Here is a 17,192-nt window from a genome sequence, read left to right on the forward strand (position 1 = left end):
AAAACAATAATAATAAACAACATTAACCTCCCTACTAACAAATTTATTACGTCAAAATTTGATATAGCCGTAAGGCTTCTTTAATTTAAATTTAAACAAATTTTGCACGATAAAGTCACTAAATGTACATAACTTTTTTTTTGGAATTGTCGCTAAATGTATATTTGTACATATTTGATCAATATTTCAGTATGCTTTCATCGACAAAATGGGTGAATGTACATTTAGTGACTTTTCCACATTTTGAATGTACATTTAGCGACTTTGTTCTAGTTTTTTAGAAGTTCGGTTTTTTGAATATCACATTTATGTACGATATCATTGCAGTTTGTTATCGAATTTTAAATAGATTTATACTACTTAACTACGTGCTATTGCTCAGGGTGAGGCACATAGCGAGATAACCCATAGTGCAAATTTTCATCTTAGTGATATCTACATATTCTAAGTCCTAATCAAATTGATCGATACCACGGGATTGAAGCGGTATATATCTATCGTCCGCTGCCTCAAAGTTTTTTTTGCTAAGAAACTTGTGTCATACAAGTCGATAGCATATCTGCTTTTAATGTTAACTTTATCTAGCAAAGTGACTATGGAATGCCTTCAAATAAGTACTAAACCAAACAGCAATAAATAAATGGTATAGTTCTTCGGCAAGACGAGGCCAAATGAATCAGAACTTGTAGTGTCAAGTGTGAAAAATGAAGTTTAATGTGTTCTTGTGTGCTGGTATACAATTCAACAATGTAGTCTGACCTAAACTAGTGTACAATTGAGCAGTAGCGAGCAGGATCAATCAGATAATCCATTCCATGTACTTCCGCCAGTGAGCATTTTTAGATTAGAAAATAATAATAATAATAAGCTGACCAGTTGCTCTATCTCTACCATACAAATCGCAGTTTGATGTAAAGGTAGATGTAAAACAAGGCTGTGCATCAAATTTAAATGTGCTCAATAAGTGAATCGTTTGCATAGTGGCGTATAGATATAGGCATTTTATTCACAGCTAGTCGAGACAATGGCAACGCCGTTTTCAGGGTTTATATTTATCGACAGGTCTTATACATCAGGACACCCAAAAGGTAGCATTTATGAGACAACAGGTTAGATGTATAAAGAGTCGTAAGGTCTGAATGTAAGTAGTTATTTGACCTAGGCACAATATCAAACGGATATAAAGTCTTTAAGCATATAGAAGCAAATGTCAGCCGAAATACTACGCAACCCTTTTTTTAAGTCTACTGTTGAATGTACGATGCTTCATTACCCTGACTCTGATTATGAACAAAATGAACCTTATAGACAGCAATATAGGAAATAATAGTTTCGGTTATGGGCATCGCGGCTCTGCTTTGAGTTGTTTTTTACAAAAATTGATAGTGATTTTGATTATAAACCGGCATTGGACACAAAAAATTATGTTAAGATTCAACAGGACGAAAGTGAACGGGATTAGTGATTATTATGGTTGTAATGTACTAGTAGAGTATAACATTGACAGGCTTAGAGCCTTCAGAAAACTGAGGGTCTTTTCATACTGTACAAAGAATAGAGAAAAAATTGTATTTATCTAGAATAATGCTCACTGAAACGTAAGTTGTAGCTAGATATTTGTTGTATTAGTTGATCACTGTCAGTTAGTTCGATATCCATGTACCAGGACTGTCGGTCTTTGTAATACGTGGGCCTCCACATTAGACTCTTATGTTATAAAAGTACTCTTAAACAGTACGTAAACTATAAATTCGAGGAAATTAAGTTTCCTAAATGGTTTTTAACGGTTTTATTAATTAATACCTTTTCCATTTTACATATCAGATATTTGGACAAGGCCATTAAAAGGCCCCAGTAAAATACCAAACATAAGGTTTGGCCTAGTTCTATTAATAGAACTATATTTATTTTCCAAATCAATTTATATCTGAATACTTCGGTAGCGAGATGGCTCAACCGAATATAGGTTTCTAGGGACTATTAGCGTTACCTAGTTTAACCTCCGTTCAGCCAACCAGATGTGCCAGCCTGATGAAGGCTAAGTCGGTAATTCTTGATAAGTGGCAGGTTATTGGTTAATACATTAACTATGGACATCAAGAGTATTTTTCTTTTTTCTATTCTTTTTTTTCTAAAGATAGGATTTTATGAGTATCTCGGATTCGCCCCAACGAAACATACCATAGTTTCTAATAGAGCGACAACGAAACACTAAATAAAATCCCTTCGGCGAAAACAGTACTGAGAGGATTATATATAGGCAATGTCTCAGCCCTCAGAGTATTGCTGTTTTTACGAGGCATACCTAACTTTACTAAAAGACTCATTTCGTTTATTTATTTCGAATTTAACTATACTTAGACTTAACCTAAGCGTTTAATTACTCTAAGGCGTTAATATCGCCTTGATAGACCGAATCTTGCAAGCCGGTGGGGCCTAAGCTACAAGCATTGGAGGTTCTGAAGGAGCCCGAGGCTGCGCTGTACGATCCTGGGGGTCCGATTGGTTATGCACAGATGCCACGATCGATACTTGTGAGGCGATGATCTCGACTGATCGGCGGTGTTGGTGCTAGCTGGGGGAAGTCGGCTAAGGCGGACAGGGGTACTGATGGGCCTTTATCAGTCACCTGGCTACTACGTTGTATTAAGTCATAATTGGTCTCGCCAGATAGCAGGGCCAGCCGCGGTACTTGAGGGTGGGATGAGATCGTAGGCAATCCGAATCCAGCTCGGTAATCGTTGCACTGGTCAATGGCGACCTGTTCTGCATTCCACTATTGTGTGCCAGAAGTGTGGGAGTAACTGTACAGACACCGGCACCAATCACCCTATTGCTGGCGTCCGGTGTGGCTACCAGGAGTCTGTGTGGTAGTGGTTGGTAGAGGCGTATACAGAGAGCTATAGCCGACAGGAGGTAAGTGTGTGCTATATCGTGAGTCGTGTCTCATTTAAATATAACACCCTCATGCGTGAGGTCGGAGAGGACCGCTGCCTGTACTGCATATCCTGGTATATAGTTAGCCCACCAGGACATCACAGCGATTAAGCTAATATACAAGTTCCTGTCAACGATTCGTTGGCGCTGGTCGGTCGAACAGGGCTTCAGCTCGTTTAAACATGATGGCCGATGTGTTACGAATGTTCTCTCTTCAAAGAAGCTGATGATACAATCCATGAGCATAGCCCATTAGCATTTGTATATCCTTTTTGATGCAGTTAAGTGCGACCCGAAATATATCGTTCTAGTGAACGTTAAGGGCTTTGAGGTTTGTTTGTGCTGCCTTACAGCGAAAGGTCGCTAAGTTGCCGTCATCAAGGTACGCTTTGAATGCCTTTTTTCAGTCGAAAAGTTGTGTCCATATAATGTTGCATGTCGTAGCAATCATTCTCCACCCCTTTGATAAGGCACCTGTGTTGATGAAAGCGACTATCCGCCGTTGTAAACGTAAGACAGCCTCGCGAATCAGGGTGCAATAAGAGCTGATGATATGATGTCGCTAGGTCCGCCGCCAACTGTATGATCGCGTTGCGGGAGTTTTCGGCCATGTCTGCTTCAATTGAAAGCTGGTATGGGAAATTATGTAGCCCAACGGTTAATCGAGACGTACCTGTTGTTCATTCGGTAGTGGTCAGGGCATGTTGGTGTAATCTTGTAATCCTTTCGGACGATCCTCACTGAGCTCATCCACTGACTGAAACTACTACCCTCTTCCGCTTTACCATCCCTATAGTTCTGCTCCATATTCACCGTCTCAACGGCTTAGAGTACTGGGTCCCGGGTAAATGTTCCTGTGCCTGGGAAATAGGGGATCTAACCGGGCACTTCACCCGTGAGAGGTCCAGCTGGAACTTCGGGGGGCTGGTCGACTGGTCCCAAGAGATGCCGATGAGTTTCGTCAAATGATTGAGATAAGGATATGTCCCCTAAAAGGCTCTCTTTTTCCTCCCTTTGCCTCAAACAATTTTATAAAAATGCCTCAATAGCGCTCGCTCCCGGCAAATTCAAAAATAAATAATTCAAAATTGCGTCATTTGTTTACATAGTATCGTTATTCGTATGCCGAGATCGGGTAACAAGGAGTGTTCCTGGTTAGCAGTGAGAGCTCAAGGGAGCTCAAGACCCAAACACGTGACATGTTCCATTGGTAGAAAAGATCAGAAGAGCTCAAAAGACCTCAATAATCATGACTTCATTGAATGTTAACAGAATATAGTCATTAGATTTGAGCTTAGATACGAGGTTCTACTGACTTAAATATAATCTAATATGAAATTTTACAGGGTCTAAGTCCGCGCTCAATTTTGTCGGTCCAATTTTGCACCATCTTCCGAACCGCTCATACTTATGACTCACATTATTGTTTTAGATTATGCGTGTGTATATATAAAATACATAGTTTTGTAGTCAGAACCGTATAGTACATAGGCGTTTGAGATAGTGGTGTTATTATCTAGAAGAGGGGCGAGGGCCTTGAATAACAACACAGCAGCTGATGACCCTGCAGCAATCGATGTTGACGATGATTATGAACCGGTTATTAATGATGCAGAAGAGAATGAAGTTGTGGACGTCAATGATGAACTGGATGATGTTGTGGATGTTGATAAGGACGAAGAGGGTGACCAAGCCGAGTATGCTTCTTATGAAGGTACCTTTGGTGATGATGGTGATGTCCCGGGGGATAATAAAGGCATGTCAGGTGGTCCTGAACCAGTGTCTGTGTATCGTCACGTACTCAAGGACATATTCCATCTTATGGACTTGATCAAGGTGAGCAAAAGGCATGGCTACCACTGGCACTTTTGACAGCTATTTAGGGATGCCTTGTATATCGATAATGCTGACGCTAGACAAGCAGTAGAGACTGTACTAGCATCATGTGGTTTATTATATACTAAGATGCTCACTACAGTACGAGGCCTGCATTAAATTCGACGTCGAGCACCACGAATTGTACCGCCACCTGGTCGTTTGCAATTGAGAGTCGGAAGAGTTTTCGATATGTTCAGAGATTAAGTCGATACAGTCACTCACGAGCCTCTCTTGCTAAACCTCGGAAAGATAGTATGAATAGTGCTTAAGCTAGTAGCATAAGAATATGTTTACGATCCTCCAGGAGTGAAGTTATTTGTTCCTAATGGGACTGATAAACACGGTCTCAAACTTTATAAGTATCCTCGAGGTACAAATAGTGTGAAAGCAGGTGTTCATCAGGCAGTGAGTAGGAAGTTCGTATGTAAGATAATTAGTGGAAGATTCTCAGATGATGTCCTCGCTTACTTCCGACACAAACGCAATTATAAACAGGCTATTGCTAGACTTGGGGTACTAGGTGTTGGTCATTTTTTCATACAACTGGTAGATGTGCCATAATATATTCCAAATTAACAGGCGAGGTTTACAGAGAACGGCCGTATGCGTACAAAGATTACCGTACAGTGGGTATGGTTTGGCCCCGGACAGACGATTATGTTCGAACTGATGAATCCTTCGGGATCGCTAGGCTCAATCATTTGTTTGAGGGCGAATTAACTGATGAGTTGTATAATAAGCTGAGGCGTAGTGGACAAGCCAAGGACCACCAATGCCTATGTTGCAGAAGCACAAGGATTACCATGCCTATGTAGAGATATGCAAACTCGAGAAGAATGGAGACTTTTTGAGAGACTCGATAGAGAACCAGAGTCAAGAGGATTGCGACTTGGATCGCGACTGTATATGCGTGAGATCAAGACACAATGGTATACCTACGTCTGTGGTCAGAATACAAGTACCTAGGTTTTAGTTCTTTATTTTAGCTACTATAGTTTTTTTACAGTATAATCTGATATACTTGGTTTTGCTGACTATTACAGCACATGACTTATGACTCACTTTTAGAGTCACTAATTTTACAATTACTAATAAATGAACAACGTCTCCCTCTCTATGGAGGGAGAACGTTGCGATACAGTTATTGAAGCGTTCGTTTACCACACGTCGATGGAGTTAACTACTTCCTTAAACTACCAATCCACACGAAACAGCAGTCGCCCACCTTAAGAAGCGAGCAGATGTTCATAAGAACATAGTGGAGAATCAGCGTGAAGTTCGAGGCTTACACCGTGAACTAATGAACGAGGATGTATCCTTTAAAGTAACAAAGGATAATACTGAGACACTAGAATAGGCACAGGCATTCAACGAGTCGCGACCTCCGCCACCTAAACAGCCTATTGTGGGTGATTTAGGACTCAACTACCTTCCACCATTGCATCAAGCACGGGGTACAAGTTATTTAAACAAGCCAAAAGCAAGTGAAAAACTAATTATATCGACAGATAACGATAGCACAGTAGAGCCAAAAAGGGAAGAAGAGCAAGACATGAGATGCCGATCAGAACAGGTTCAATAGTAGCAATCAACCAACCACAAGCACCACACAATACACATCAATCGGGCATATATGTCCAGAGATACATGCCTAATCCAATACAAGCTACACGTGTAGTAACTCCAGACGGACGGACATTTATCCAGATGATTCCGTATGATCTATACAACCGACCACACTACCAAAACGGAATTCAGATAGAACACATTACCACACAGTTGCCTCCTCAACCCCAGGAGTTGTTTTCTCAACAACAGAAGATGTCTCAATCCCAGGACGATGCCACTGACACAACAGCAGCTGAAGAGGTCAAGACTGATGATGAACAGCTGCCGCCTGAAGCGTACATTATGGAAGGTCGTGTAAGAAAATGATGTTCTCGCTGTGGCGATAATCAATCATGTGGACGCTCATACGGAGGTACTTGCAATTTGGATCTTAAAAATAGCAATTAAAATTCCATTATATTTGTGTGTAAACAAATATGCTTTAATCCAATTTCTTCATTAACATATAAACACTACAAGCGACTAGAAACGGAGTTGTCTCAAAAGCTCCATAATTCTCTCGTTGTAAACCATCTTGAGTCACATTTGGGTAGCATAGTGCAGCATGAGAATTGATTACATGTGGGACCGGCACTATACGACGATTATATGCGCCTTTGGGTACATTGACTAGGCCTTCATCTCTCTCTTTACATTCCAATTCTGCGTGCTACCGTTCTCTCTATGGAGTTTCCAACCAGAAGTAGCGGCTACTGTGTTGCATAGTACGCCCTCGGCTACAATTTTGCTTTCCGACTTGGTGTAGAGCAGTATGGCGCCTTCACTATCGGATTCCTGTATGTTTCGCAGTGGTGTTTCCTTCCCTAGAATATACAACTTATAGGGCGTATGTATATCTAGTGCTGCGTAATTCATTTGTTGTTCACTCAGATCGAGGGCACTCCAATTTCCGCATCGTATACTATTTGTTTTAGTTAGAAATTCATGGATGAGTAGCAGTAGCTTTCTCTATGAGTCGTTTCTCTTTGAGATAAACGGCAAGATTGCAGCCACCTGTCATTTTGATCTCATATAACTTGCGCATGTGTCGGATATCGAGGGAGATCACCTTAGACCCCACCCATATGGCGCCGTCTTGTTCAAGGAAGCTACGCAACTGCTGCGAAAAGTTATCTTCGTTGTCGGCCATAAGGTATTGCAAGCGTTTCAGTAAACCTACTTTATCAGTACCCACTTGAATTAGATCAATCTTCTGGGGATTACCCCCTGCTGCAGGTACTTCCCACTCTGTATCGAAGGCATAAACATGTGTGTGTGTGTGTGTGTGTGTGTGGTGTTCATGTTTGTGTTCACTAGTGAGGTCAATCCATGGGCGAGTTAATCCATACTCGTTATAATTATTCTGTTGTATACGGCTGGCAGTGTACATAGCGGTAGATTCGTGTCATTAGTGGGTTCTACTTCTGGAGGCACTTCATTATTTTATAGTGACTGTGGCGCCGCACGTTTGAGCATCGGCTCGTTTCACGTTATCTGTGTACACTATTCAATCCTGTACACCTTGCCGGATATAACGATCAGCTATGTCCTTAATAGATTTTTCAATTTCAATCGTCGACTTTGTTGTGTTGCAGAACAACATCTGCAGAATCTGCTCATATTCATCCACTATCGAGAACAGCGAGCCATAATACCTACGCATTTTGCTATCATGCGCGCGTTTAGGTAGTTTAAAGCTAAAATTTACTTTTATGATTGTACCTGAAAGGTTCTGCATTCTCAAGTCGTAGTATTCTCGGTCATTCGCTGCAATATCATGTAGAAGGTCGCCAAGGAATCTATTGCTGAAGAAACTACCGCAGTAATTCTTGGGATCGGCGGAAAGTGAGAAGTCTTTCGCTTTCTTTGAGCAATCAGGGATCTCTGCTACGCATCTCTCAGTTAAAATGTTGAAGTGTGTTAATAGGTATGAATACCAGGCTAGAGACATTCCGTATATGTTTTCAGGTATCTACTTTTAACAGCCTCTCTTAAGTTATTCACTGTCCAACCCTCAAATAATTGTAGAAGCAGACCGGCAGCGAGTTGTCCTTCAAACCCGCTACGTGCTGTCAAGAACGCTTGAAAATTTAACTGTGGATGTTCGGGCAACGCTGCAATTAATCAGAGTTATTGGGCTATAAAGCGCTTGTCGCAGTCCTTACATGTATAACGCCAGTCCTTGTATCTATCCCACCCAAAATCACGACGTGATCTTGGTTTTTCTGGCCATCCGTCTGGTCCCGTCTTCAATGATTGACACATGGGGCAGGTAAGCTTGGTTTTATAGTATATATCTGAGAGCAAATGAAGACATCTGGAATATAATAAGGGTTTGGTACGAGAACTTGGTTCTTTTTTGGTCGCAAGGCCACACAAGGTGGGATTTGGGGCACGAATCCACATCGATTTATTCAAATACTCCAACAAAGCTGTTGCGGAAGTCTTACAACATTTCGAGATCTTATCATAAACACTCTCTATGTAATACAGCACTAAAATTTCGCCGTCAGGTCTAGGACCATCGGATGTGGTAGACTCCGCTCTTTGTATTTGAGATGCATGTACGCCAGCATCTTGCAGTAAAGGGTCGTTTAAACGTGTGAATGATGTGTTCGTCACATTACTAATCACTACGTCCTCGCTACTGTTTAAAGCTGCAGTATTATCTGTGTCATTTGATAGTATTGCCACCGACGTACTCGAAATTTGAGGAATCAAAGCTTGGTCGACGATCTCCGCATGCGCATGAACGATCTCCGCTTGCGATTGTATCGACGACCTCCGCAAGAGCATCAACGATCTCAGTCTGATCTGGTTAAGGTGTGTGTGTTTCTGTTGGTTGAGGGTCAGCTGCTGCATATGTGTCTGTGTCTGCGATTGTTGGTGTTGGTGCGGTGGATGTGACAGAAGTTTTTGCTATGTCAGCAAATTGAAACAGAGTCGGTTGATCAGGGTTGGCCGCCAACCCCCCTAAAGTCTTAAACTCTGCTGTGCGCGAGGCCTACCTGGGTTTTTCCGTTTACCGCCGGAGCCTTTTTTGTACTGTTGCATGTTGCCGTGTTTGCCCATACTGGTGGTGGTGACGATGAGTATAACGGCAGGTACGGAGGTGGGAGAGTCTGTGGTAGTACAGGACTACAGGGGCTGTGTGTGTTGATTCTGTTGCTGTGAGTGTTTCCTGTTTCTGACTATGAGAAAATATATGTTTTTTTCGGTCGCTCAACCAAAAGACGCGCGCAACGCGCCTAATTTTTATTTATTAAAAATGTTCGCTCCGCGAACACCCGATGTATTCAAAAAATCGATGTGTCCTATATTTATGTATTGTAGCATAGAACATACGGAGAGATCATCCGCTGTGGTTTTCAGACGTTCCGGTTGAGTATACAGACAGTATTTTGCACGGATGACCGCAAAAGTTTACCATTTTAGTGCAGGACCCGCTTACTTTACAACAGGTCTCATCGCCCCTCCTTCTTCCGGCCAAAATGTTACCCCAATAGACCGAAAGCTGGGTATATTTATAAATGTATGTATATAAATGCATTTCTGTTAATGCGTGAGAGAACGTCAAATACACGTGACTGTGAACTGTATAAGTAAACTTTATCAGAGCATCTGCCCTATCAGCAAGTGTACTCTGTGCTTTATGTTTGATTAGACTATTGAACAATTGCCTACGACGTGCTTATACTGACCCGTCATTGCCTGAAAGGATGTCAGATGCACTTGACTGTGAACAATATAAGTGAAATCTACCAGAGTATCTGCCCTATCAACAAATGTAAGCTATGCTTTCTGTTTGATTAGACTATTGATCAATTGCCTGTATCATGCATGTACTGACCTAAGCATCTTACTGACAAACATATAAAAACGTGTATAGTTCCCGTTATAATCCTGTTCACATACCTGCGATTTTCTAAGTAAACAACAGTCTTAGGATGTGGTTCGAGTGTAGCAACTTTTGTTTTGTGCAGTATATTGGTCGCAGTCCTCACCAATTTCAAATTATGCTAGTAATACACACCTCTATGGGTATCTGGCTCACTCGATTAGGCAATGAGGCTTCAATTAATTCCATCTATTACCGCCCTATATGCACGATTTGAGTCAAGATTTTTCACTTGTTGCTACTGGACAGAAGGTTCTATATAGAGGTAATACTATACAATCGCGCGGGATATATGATCGAAAAACCACTTGGACTGAATCTGAAGGTCATATACCACTCTCACAACATTAGCTGAGGCCGGTCTTTGCCTACAAGTCACTTGGTTGTCAACAGCGACGCATATAAAAGTTGCACACGAGCAGTTGCAGAAAGCGACACATCGCCATAATTGGTTCTGCAGCGCAGCTTAATTATCCTGAAATATCATGGAAAAGCATATATTTGTATACTACTTGAACGTTAGTAGTGATCTGAGACACTGGTCCTTAGTCTGTTGCTAGTTTACCAACTGACCATCTGTGTGTATCCCACACTAGCACACTATTACACGTGGGGTTTTCCTGATGTACCCCTTGCTAGACGGTGCACTTGTGAGAACAAAGATCTCTTCCTTTCACGTACAATTGTACAGAGCGTGTTCGCATTGTCTCCTGATTCAATGCTGAGCATTTTTTTTTGCGTGTGATCGATCTGCAAATGCATGTACACATATACGTCGTCCAGAAGTTCTCAATTTGTAAACATATACATTTCAGCTGTGTATCTGTCGCACGTGCGCGGGGGCCAAAAGAAGTTCTGTGAGCAGTAAACGGTTTATCGCAACGTGGTATCGACTTATCAAATCAAAAAAAGGTGCACTGAACCATAGGCATTGTACGTGACGCTAATATTTGAAAAATAATTATGGCAGTTATCGCATAACAAAACTGAACTGATAACACATGTCTATACCAGTCGCCACTCGTACTATGCCTTTAAACGTCAACGATATACAAAGTGCTGATGGGTGGGTCAGGCAAATATGTATCAGTCCTTGAAAACGGTGAAGCTAGAGTGAAATTAGCGTCTAGGTCGACTGCAACCACATTTTTGAGCCAAAATTTTATATTCGGTTAATCAGTCCACTTCTTGGACTGTCTGGTGCGCTCCAGATGACCCGTATATGCCCCAAAAGGCACATTCTCTCTATACCGACACTTGATGTGTGCTGTTATTTAACGTGTGCTAATGAGAAGCCTCTCACATAAAAATCTACTGCGTACAGAGGAACCTGTGGCAATACAGGCCGCAAGCCCACCTGCCTTAGTTGATACCGGTATGATAACGAGTGCAAAACGGGACATTTCTCCGCCCATGACACAGTCATGATGGCAACCACTGTAGAAGGCTGTTCTCCGGTATGTATTGGGACCCGTGTCTGATGTCTGATAGGGTGGTATTCTCTTAGCATACAACCAGAGTAACAGATCACCCCGTATAGCCTGTATACACTCTCTGCGGCGCAAGTGACATCGCTTGACGTACGACATTTTGGCGTCACAGGCGTTGGTATGTCATGTAGTCGTTGGCCTGTGCGCGTCCCTAGTCTTGGAAAGGCTATGCACACGATTTGCTGCTGAGAACTATTTCCTTCTCATTGTCGTAGGAGCTTCGGAAGACGCTGGTTGGTGTAGATGCACTGTGTAGAGCAAGCTCGAAGCTGCGCGAGCATGCCGAGGATAACTTGTACAAGCCATTGATCTTGTGCTCGGAAACACCTGGACTGGAAGAATCGGTAAGGCATTACATGTGCATTGTATGTAGGCCGAATCACGTATCTGTGGGTGTAGGTCTGTACATGCTTACAGTAATGTGCATGCATGTGATTTTCTCAATATAACTGTTGTTTGTATTGTCAATAATATTGTATTTGTAATTATAATGTATAATGTTTCTCAACCGTGATTCATGGTGGTGGTGCGTCATGTTGTAGGGTATTTGATGCGAGAACAGTCTGTAAAGATATTGTACGAGTCGCGCAGCTACTCAACCTTGCAACTTATTCCTATAGAGACGTATGCGGGAAATGTAATATGGTGGCCCTACGGCAAAAGCCCTGGGTAAACCACGTGCCAGGTGTCTTTGTGTGACCGCATCATGGCGGTTACAGCAGCTTATAGGCAAGACACATAGTGCGTTGTCCAACTGTTGAACTGACTCGATGTGACCCTCAAGGGCATGAATATATAGAACGGACAGAGTGCGTGTTACGGCTCATTTCAACAAGAATAAATGGTTATACGTAAGTATGGCGTGCTGTTCGTAGTGGCCAGCTTGTATTAGTTTTGGCTGAGAGATTATAAGTAGGTATCATCATTGATTGGTAGATTACATCAACGTGTGCACATCAAACCAAGTATAGGGAATTGCCAAAACACCAGAAGATATAGTATCAGAACAAGTAGTAAGTTTGTCAAGCGGATTGCACGTCACATCACTATTTGTTCTATTGCATTGACTGTCCTGTCCAATTAACCGGTATCAGTGCGAGACAATCTAGACTTAAAGGTATAGCTCATGCTATACATCTGAATCGCAGAGTAAACGCAACAGAATTGAACGGCAACCCAGGCACATACATAGCGACCAAATAATAGGGTTCCTTCGTGTCAGCACTTTATGCAACCACTCATACTCTATCACAGTGTGTAACCTATATATATCTGCCGCTTCTCTCACAACCCCCAGGATGCCCAATCGGTCCAATTCATCAGCAACATGTTTGGTGTGCTGCTAGACTGTGTTGCGTTCATTGACGACTGTACGCGCGTTACAGCACGGCTACTACAGATCATCTTTGCACTGGCCTGCGATCAAGAGAGTGTCTTCACAGGCTCTACACTGCTCGTAAGTCTTGTTTCTATCTGACTCGTAAATATTGTGATCATATTAAAACATAGCTTGTTTCGATTGTCGCGCACACGTGGCTGCCTAGAGTGACTATACTCTTCAAGATTAGATCTTACTATGACTCGATTATAACATACCTTTGTAAGTTATATATGGAGTGGGGGCATATACACTTATAAACATACCGGAACACACATATAGAGAATCAGACATTCTCCAATAATGTTCTCTTGTATCTCTTACTATTCACCGCAATAGGCATTACGCAATCAAGCGCAGCGAAATACATATATACCTACATCAGTCGGCTTAGCCTCCATTGGTTATCAGAGCCATTTCTGACCACCACAAACGTGTGCCTAAACATCAGGCGGACACTCAACATATTTGCCAACGAATACATAGCAGCAGTCTAACCACACCTCACCTCTGTCACTGCGCACCTCTCCTGCATAGCCGTTATACGCACACGTGTGCGAGCTGTTCGGTACTTTGTGTGGGTTGGAGGAGATCATCAGGCGCACACCAGCCATCCACACGTGCTGGCCTGTTTTTGAGTCTACGGTTGTCGGACGACGCGACGCTGCGAGCTCCACAGGGGGGGAGTCTGTAGAGTAAGATGTTCTGTACATTTTCAGCTCTGACTGACTACGTTTACCTGTTTTGACTACGTATTTTTAGTTGCATTTTTTTATTTTGAGTACGTTTACATATATCGACTACGTTTACCTGCTGTGACTGCATTTCGTATTTGCTACCTTTTCTATTTTGATCATGTTTACCTATTTTGTCTACGTTGACCTATATTGACTACATTTACCTGTTTTGAGTTCATTTTCTCTGTTTCAACTGCCTTTCCTATTTTGAGTCCATATTTTCACTACATTCACCTGTTATGACTACCGTCTGAAGCGCATGTTACGTACGAGACCTAAGGTCAGGTTCTCAACAGTTGCGATGAATCGTATTTTGGTCTATCCCTGACAACGACGACAAGACGAAGCCAGAACACTTAGAAACTGGGCTGAAGACTCAACTCGGCTGCGCGTTTGTTCGTGCGCTGGTTAAGCACAGCAGGTTGTATGTTGTAGAGGGAAGGGAAAGACAAAACCCGTACACGTGAGGGGTCAGTTTGGTGTAAACCAAGGCCCAACCCTTCACGCAGATGGTAGGAGTCTTATAGTACGTAGCACTGTACGACCCGCACGTTGACGTTCACTATGCATCTTCTTCCGCTCGCCAGGCTAGACTTGCTGCTGGGAAAAGTGAACCAGATCAACAGGCGACTGCTACACACCTCCGTGGTTTGCGATGTGCTGCTGACGGCTGTACCGGACATGCTGGTAACAGAGAGCACCCAACTGGAGGCCATCGGCAGTAGTCTGTTGTGTGCACTGTCCAGTTTGTTGCAAGGTATGGACGTTACCGTTGCTGCGACGGGAGAAGGGAATGCAACATCGCGAGGGGTTTATAGTCAGTTGTCAGGATGTCTGTGGGGTGACGCTGTGGTTGTGTGGAAGGATGTAATTAATATCTATTCATGTACGAAAGGTGTCCAGATAATCGTCTGTGATCGGGCTGGGGATCGGGCTGGCTTTCTCGATTCGAGTGGTCAAACGCACTTTCTACTGCGACAAACACATAGCATTTGTATATACACTTATTACGACACGCATGTCCTGCACAGCCACTGTGTAAGCTGCACTGACAAGTAAACACATCACTGGGTGCATTTGGCCTCAACGTATTGATATGCACACTCGTTCAGTATAGAGTAGTCAGAAACCCGCGCACGCGTGCAAATCGACCTCATCCAACGTCAGTAGGTACGTATATAGCCTATCATCCCACCCCAAACCAGTCATTATATACCACTCCATCAGCTCACACACCCCTACATATCCGGTCTATTCCTGGGACGCTATGTTTGCACACAGATGGACACCCGCCACCGCCGAGCGAAGGTCCGTCTCGGTCACGCCTGGGCTGCGTTGGACTGTTGAGCGTATGGTGTGCCGTGAACCGACAACAGGAGGCTGTACCACTGAAGTCAGTTATGAAGGTTGTTTGGTCTGGGTTCACTTCTTCCCCTCGGGCTACATATCTGGGTGAGTGTGGGTGTAGTTTGTGGTATGAGCTGTATGTGGTGGCGTGAGAGACGGTCACAACTGCGCTGATGCATAGGGAGTGGCTGTGTAGAGAATTCATGCGTATTTAATAGACGTATATAGGGAATTCATACGTATTTAGTAGTTGTACGTAGGGAGTTCATACGTATTTGTTAGTTGTATGTAGAGAATTCATACGTATTTGGTAGTTGTATGTAGGGAAACCATACATATTTGGTAGTTGTATGTAGGGAATTCATACGTATTTAGTAGTTGTATGTTGGGAATTCATACGTATTTGGCAGTTGTATGTAAGGAACTCACACGTATTTGGTAGCTGTATATAGGGAATTCATATGCATTTGATAGGCGTATGTAGAGAATTCATACGTATTTAGTAGTTGTATGTTGGGAATTCATACGTATTTGGTAGTTGTATGTAAGGAATTCATACGTATTTGGTAGTTGTATGTAGGGAATTCATATGTATTTGATAGGCGTATGTAGAGAATTCAGATGCATTTGATAGTTGTATATAAGGAATTTATACGTATTTGATAGTCGTATATAGAGAATTTAAACGTATTTGATAGTTGTATCGATAGTTGTATGTAGAGAAATCGTACGTATTTGATGGTTGTCTGTAGGGAATCCATACGTATTTGATAGTTGTATGTAGAGAATTCACATGTATTTGATAGTTGTATGTACAGTAATCATACGTATTTGATGATTGTCTGTAGGGAATTCATACGTATTTGATAGTTATATGTAAAGAATTTACACGTACTTGATAGTTGTATATAGAAAAATCATACGTATTTGATGGTTGTCTGTTATGAATCCATGTATTTGATAGTTATATGTAGATAATTCACACGTATATAATAGTTGTATGTACAGAATTCATACGTATTCGGTAGTTGTATGCAGGGAGTGCATACGTATTTGATAGTTTTATGTTATAAATTATACGTATTTGATAGTTGTAAGTAGTAATTCATACGTATCTAATAATATGTATAAAATTCATACGTATTTGATAGTTGTATATAGAGCATTAATACGTATTTGATAATCACATGTAGACGTTTCATACGTATTTGATATTTGCATGCCAAGGGTCCACTCTGATATATATAGAAGTAGTCCCAGATGGTAGCGTATGTGCATGTTCACATAACGAACTTGATCCAAACATTCTATACCCGCGAGTTGGGTTGTGTAGTGTCTTCTGTTGATCTCATGTTGTGTCTAAACCCTAAAAACTCATCCTAAGTACACCAACCCCAGTTCATCATGGATTGGCTGATTGCTTTGTTTGTGTGTGTGTATGTGTATATACCTCCTTTTCTCGCAAGTAACTGTACAATACACTGTGTCTTGCTGTGTAGTCGTGTAGCAGTGGGCTGTATCAGACCATAGGCTGCGGGAAAGTCTCTGTGTCGCTGTGTTGTGCTCGTGTGGCCAGATGACTGTCATTTCCGATGCATTGAACGTACATTCAACATTCGGGTCTGCATGGATTTTGTGGTTAGTAGTTTAAGTTCATATATCAATTAAGTGCACGTTTAAATATAAATATATAATATATATATATATAATATATATATATATAATATATATAAACACACACACATACACACACACACACACACACACACACACACACACACACACATATATATATATATATATATATATACAGACACAGACACAGACACAGACACTCACACATATATATATATGTATATATGTATATATATATATATATAAATATATATATATACAGACACACACGCTCACACACACAC

At 41.9% G+C, this 17,192-nt stretch overlaps 5 protein-coding genes across 5 annotated transcripts; 2 read left to right on the forward strand and 3 right to left on the reverse strand.

Moving 5' to 3' along the window:
• Nucleotides 1–2,646: 2,646 nt before the first annotated feature.
• Nucleotides 2,647–3,744, reverse strand: SARC_00029 (hypothetical protein; the record flags this gene model as incomplete). The annotated part of the gene is made up of 2 exons (XM_014306324.1): nt 2,647–2,863; nt 3,611–3,744. The coding sequence occupies 2 exons, from the start codon at nt 3,742–3,744 to the stop codon at nt 2,647–2,649; spliced, it is 351 nt and encodes a 116-aa protein (XP_014161799.1).
• Nucleotides 3,745–4,417: 673 nt separating this feature from the next.
• On the forward strand, nt 4,418–6,825 carry SARC_00030 (hypothetical protein). Its single transcript, XM_014306325.1, has one exon. The coding sequence runs from the start codon at nt 6,373–6,375 to the stop codon at nt 6,748–6,750; it is 378 nt and encodes a 125-aa protein (XP_014161800.1). The 5' UTR covers nt 4,418–6,372; the 3' UTR covers nt 6,751–6,825.
• A 228-nt stretch (nt 6,826–7,053) lies between these two features.
• Nucleotides 7,054–8,374, reverse strand: SARC_00031 (hypothetical protein; the record flags this gene model as incomplete). The annotated part of the gene is made up of 3 exons (XM_014306326.1): nt 7,054–7,247; nt 7,438–7,671; nt 8,146–8,374. 3 exons carry the CDS (start codon nt 8,372–8,374, stop codon nt 7,054–7,056), a joined length of 657 nt encoding a protein of 218 aa, XP_014161801.1.
• A 403-nt stretch (nt 8,375–8,777) lies between these two features.
• On the reverse strand, nt 8,778–9,640 carry SARC_00032 (hypothetical protein; the record flags this gene model as incomplete). The annotated part of the gene is made up of 1 exon (XM_014306327.1): nt 8,778–9,640. A coding segment is annotated over exon 1 (508 nt), but the record flags the coding sequence as incomplete, so codon positions are not given.
• Nucleotides 9,641–9,734: 94 nt separating this feature from the next.
• On the forward strand, nt 9,735–15,384 carry SARC_00033 (hypothetical protein; the record flags this gene model as incomplete). Its single annotated transcript, XM_014306328.1, has 7 exons — nt 9,735–9,955; nt 11,646–11,778; nt 12,027–12,155; nt 13,109–13,267; nt 13,727–13,884; nt 14,514–14,683; nt 15,208–15,384. Coding segments are annotated over exons 2-7 (826 nt in total), but the record flags the coding sequence as incomplete, so codon positions are not given.
• Nucleotides 15,385–17,192: the final 1,808 nt, after the last annotated feature.

The sequence above is a fragment of the Sphaeroforma arctica genome (assembly GCF_001186125.1).
Source record: "Sphaeroforma arctica JP610 unplaced genomic scaffold supercont1.1, whole genome shotgun sequence".
In the NCBI taxonomy this organism is placed as follows: Eukaryota; class Ichthyosporea; order Ichthyophonida; genus Sphaeroforma; species Sphaeroforma arctica.

Coding starts and splice junctions, on each gene's coding strand:
- SARC_00030 (XM_014306325.1), top strand. CDS start 6,373: ATGCCGATCAGAACAGGTTCAATAGTAGCAATCAACCAACCACAAGCA.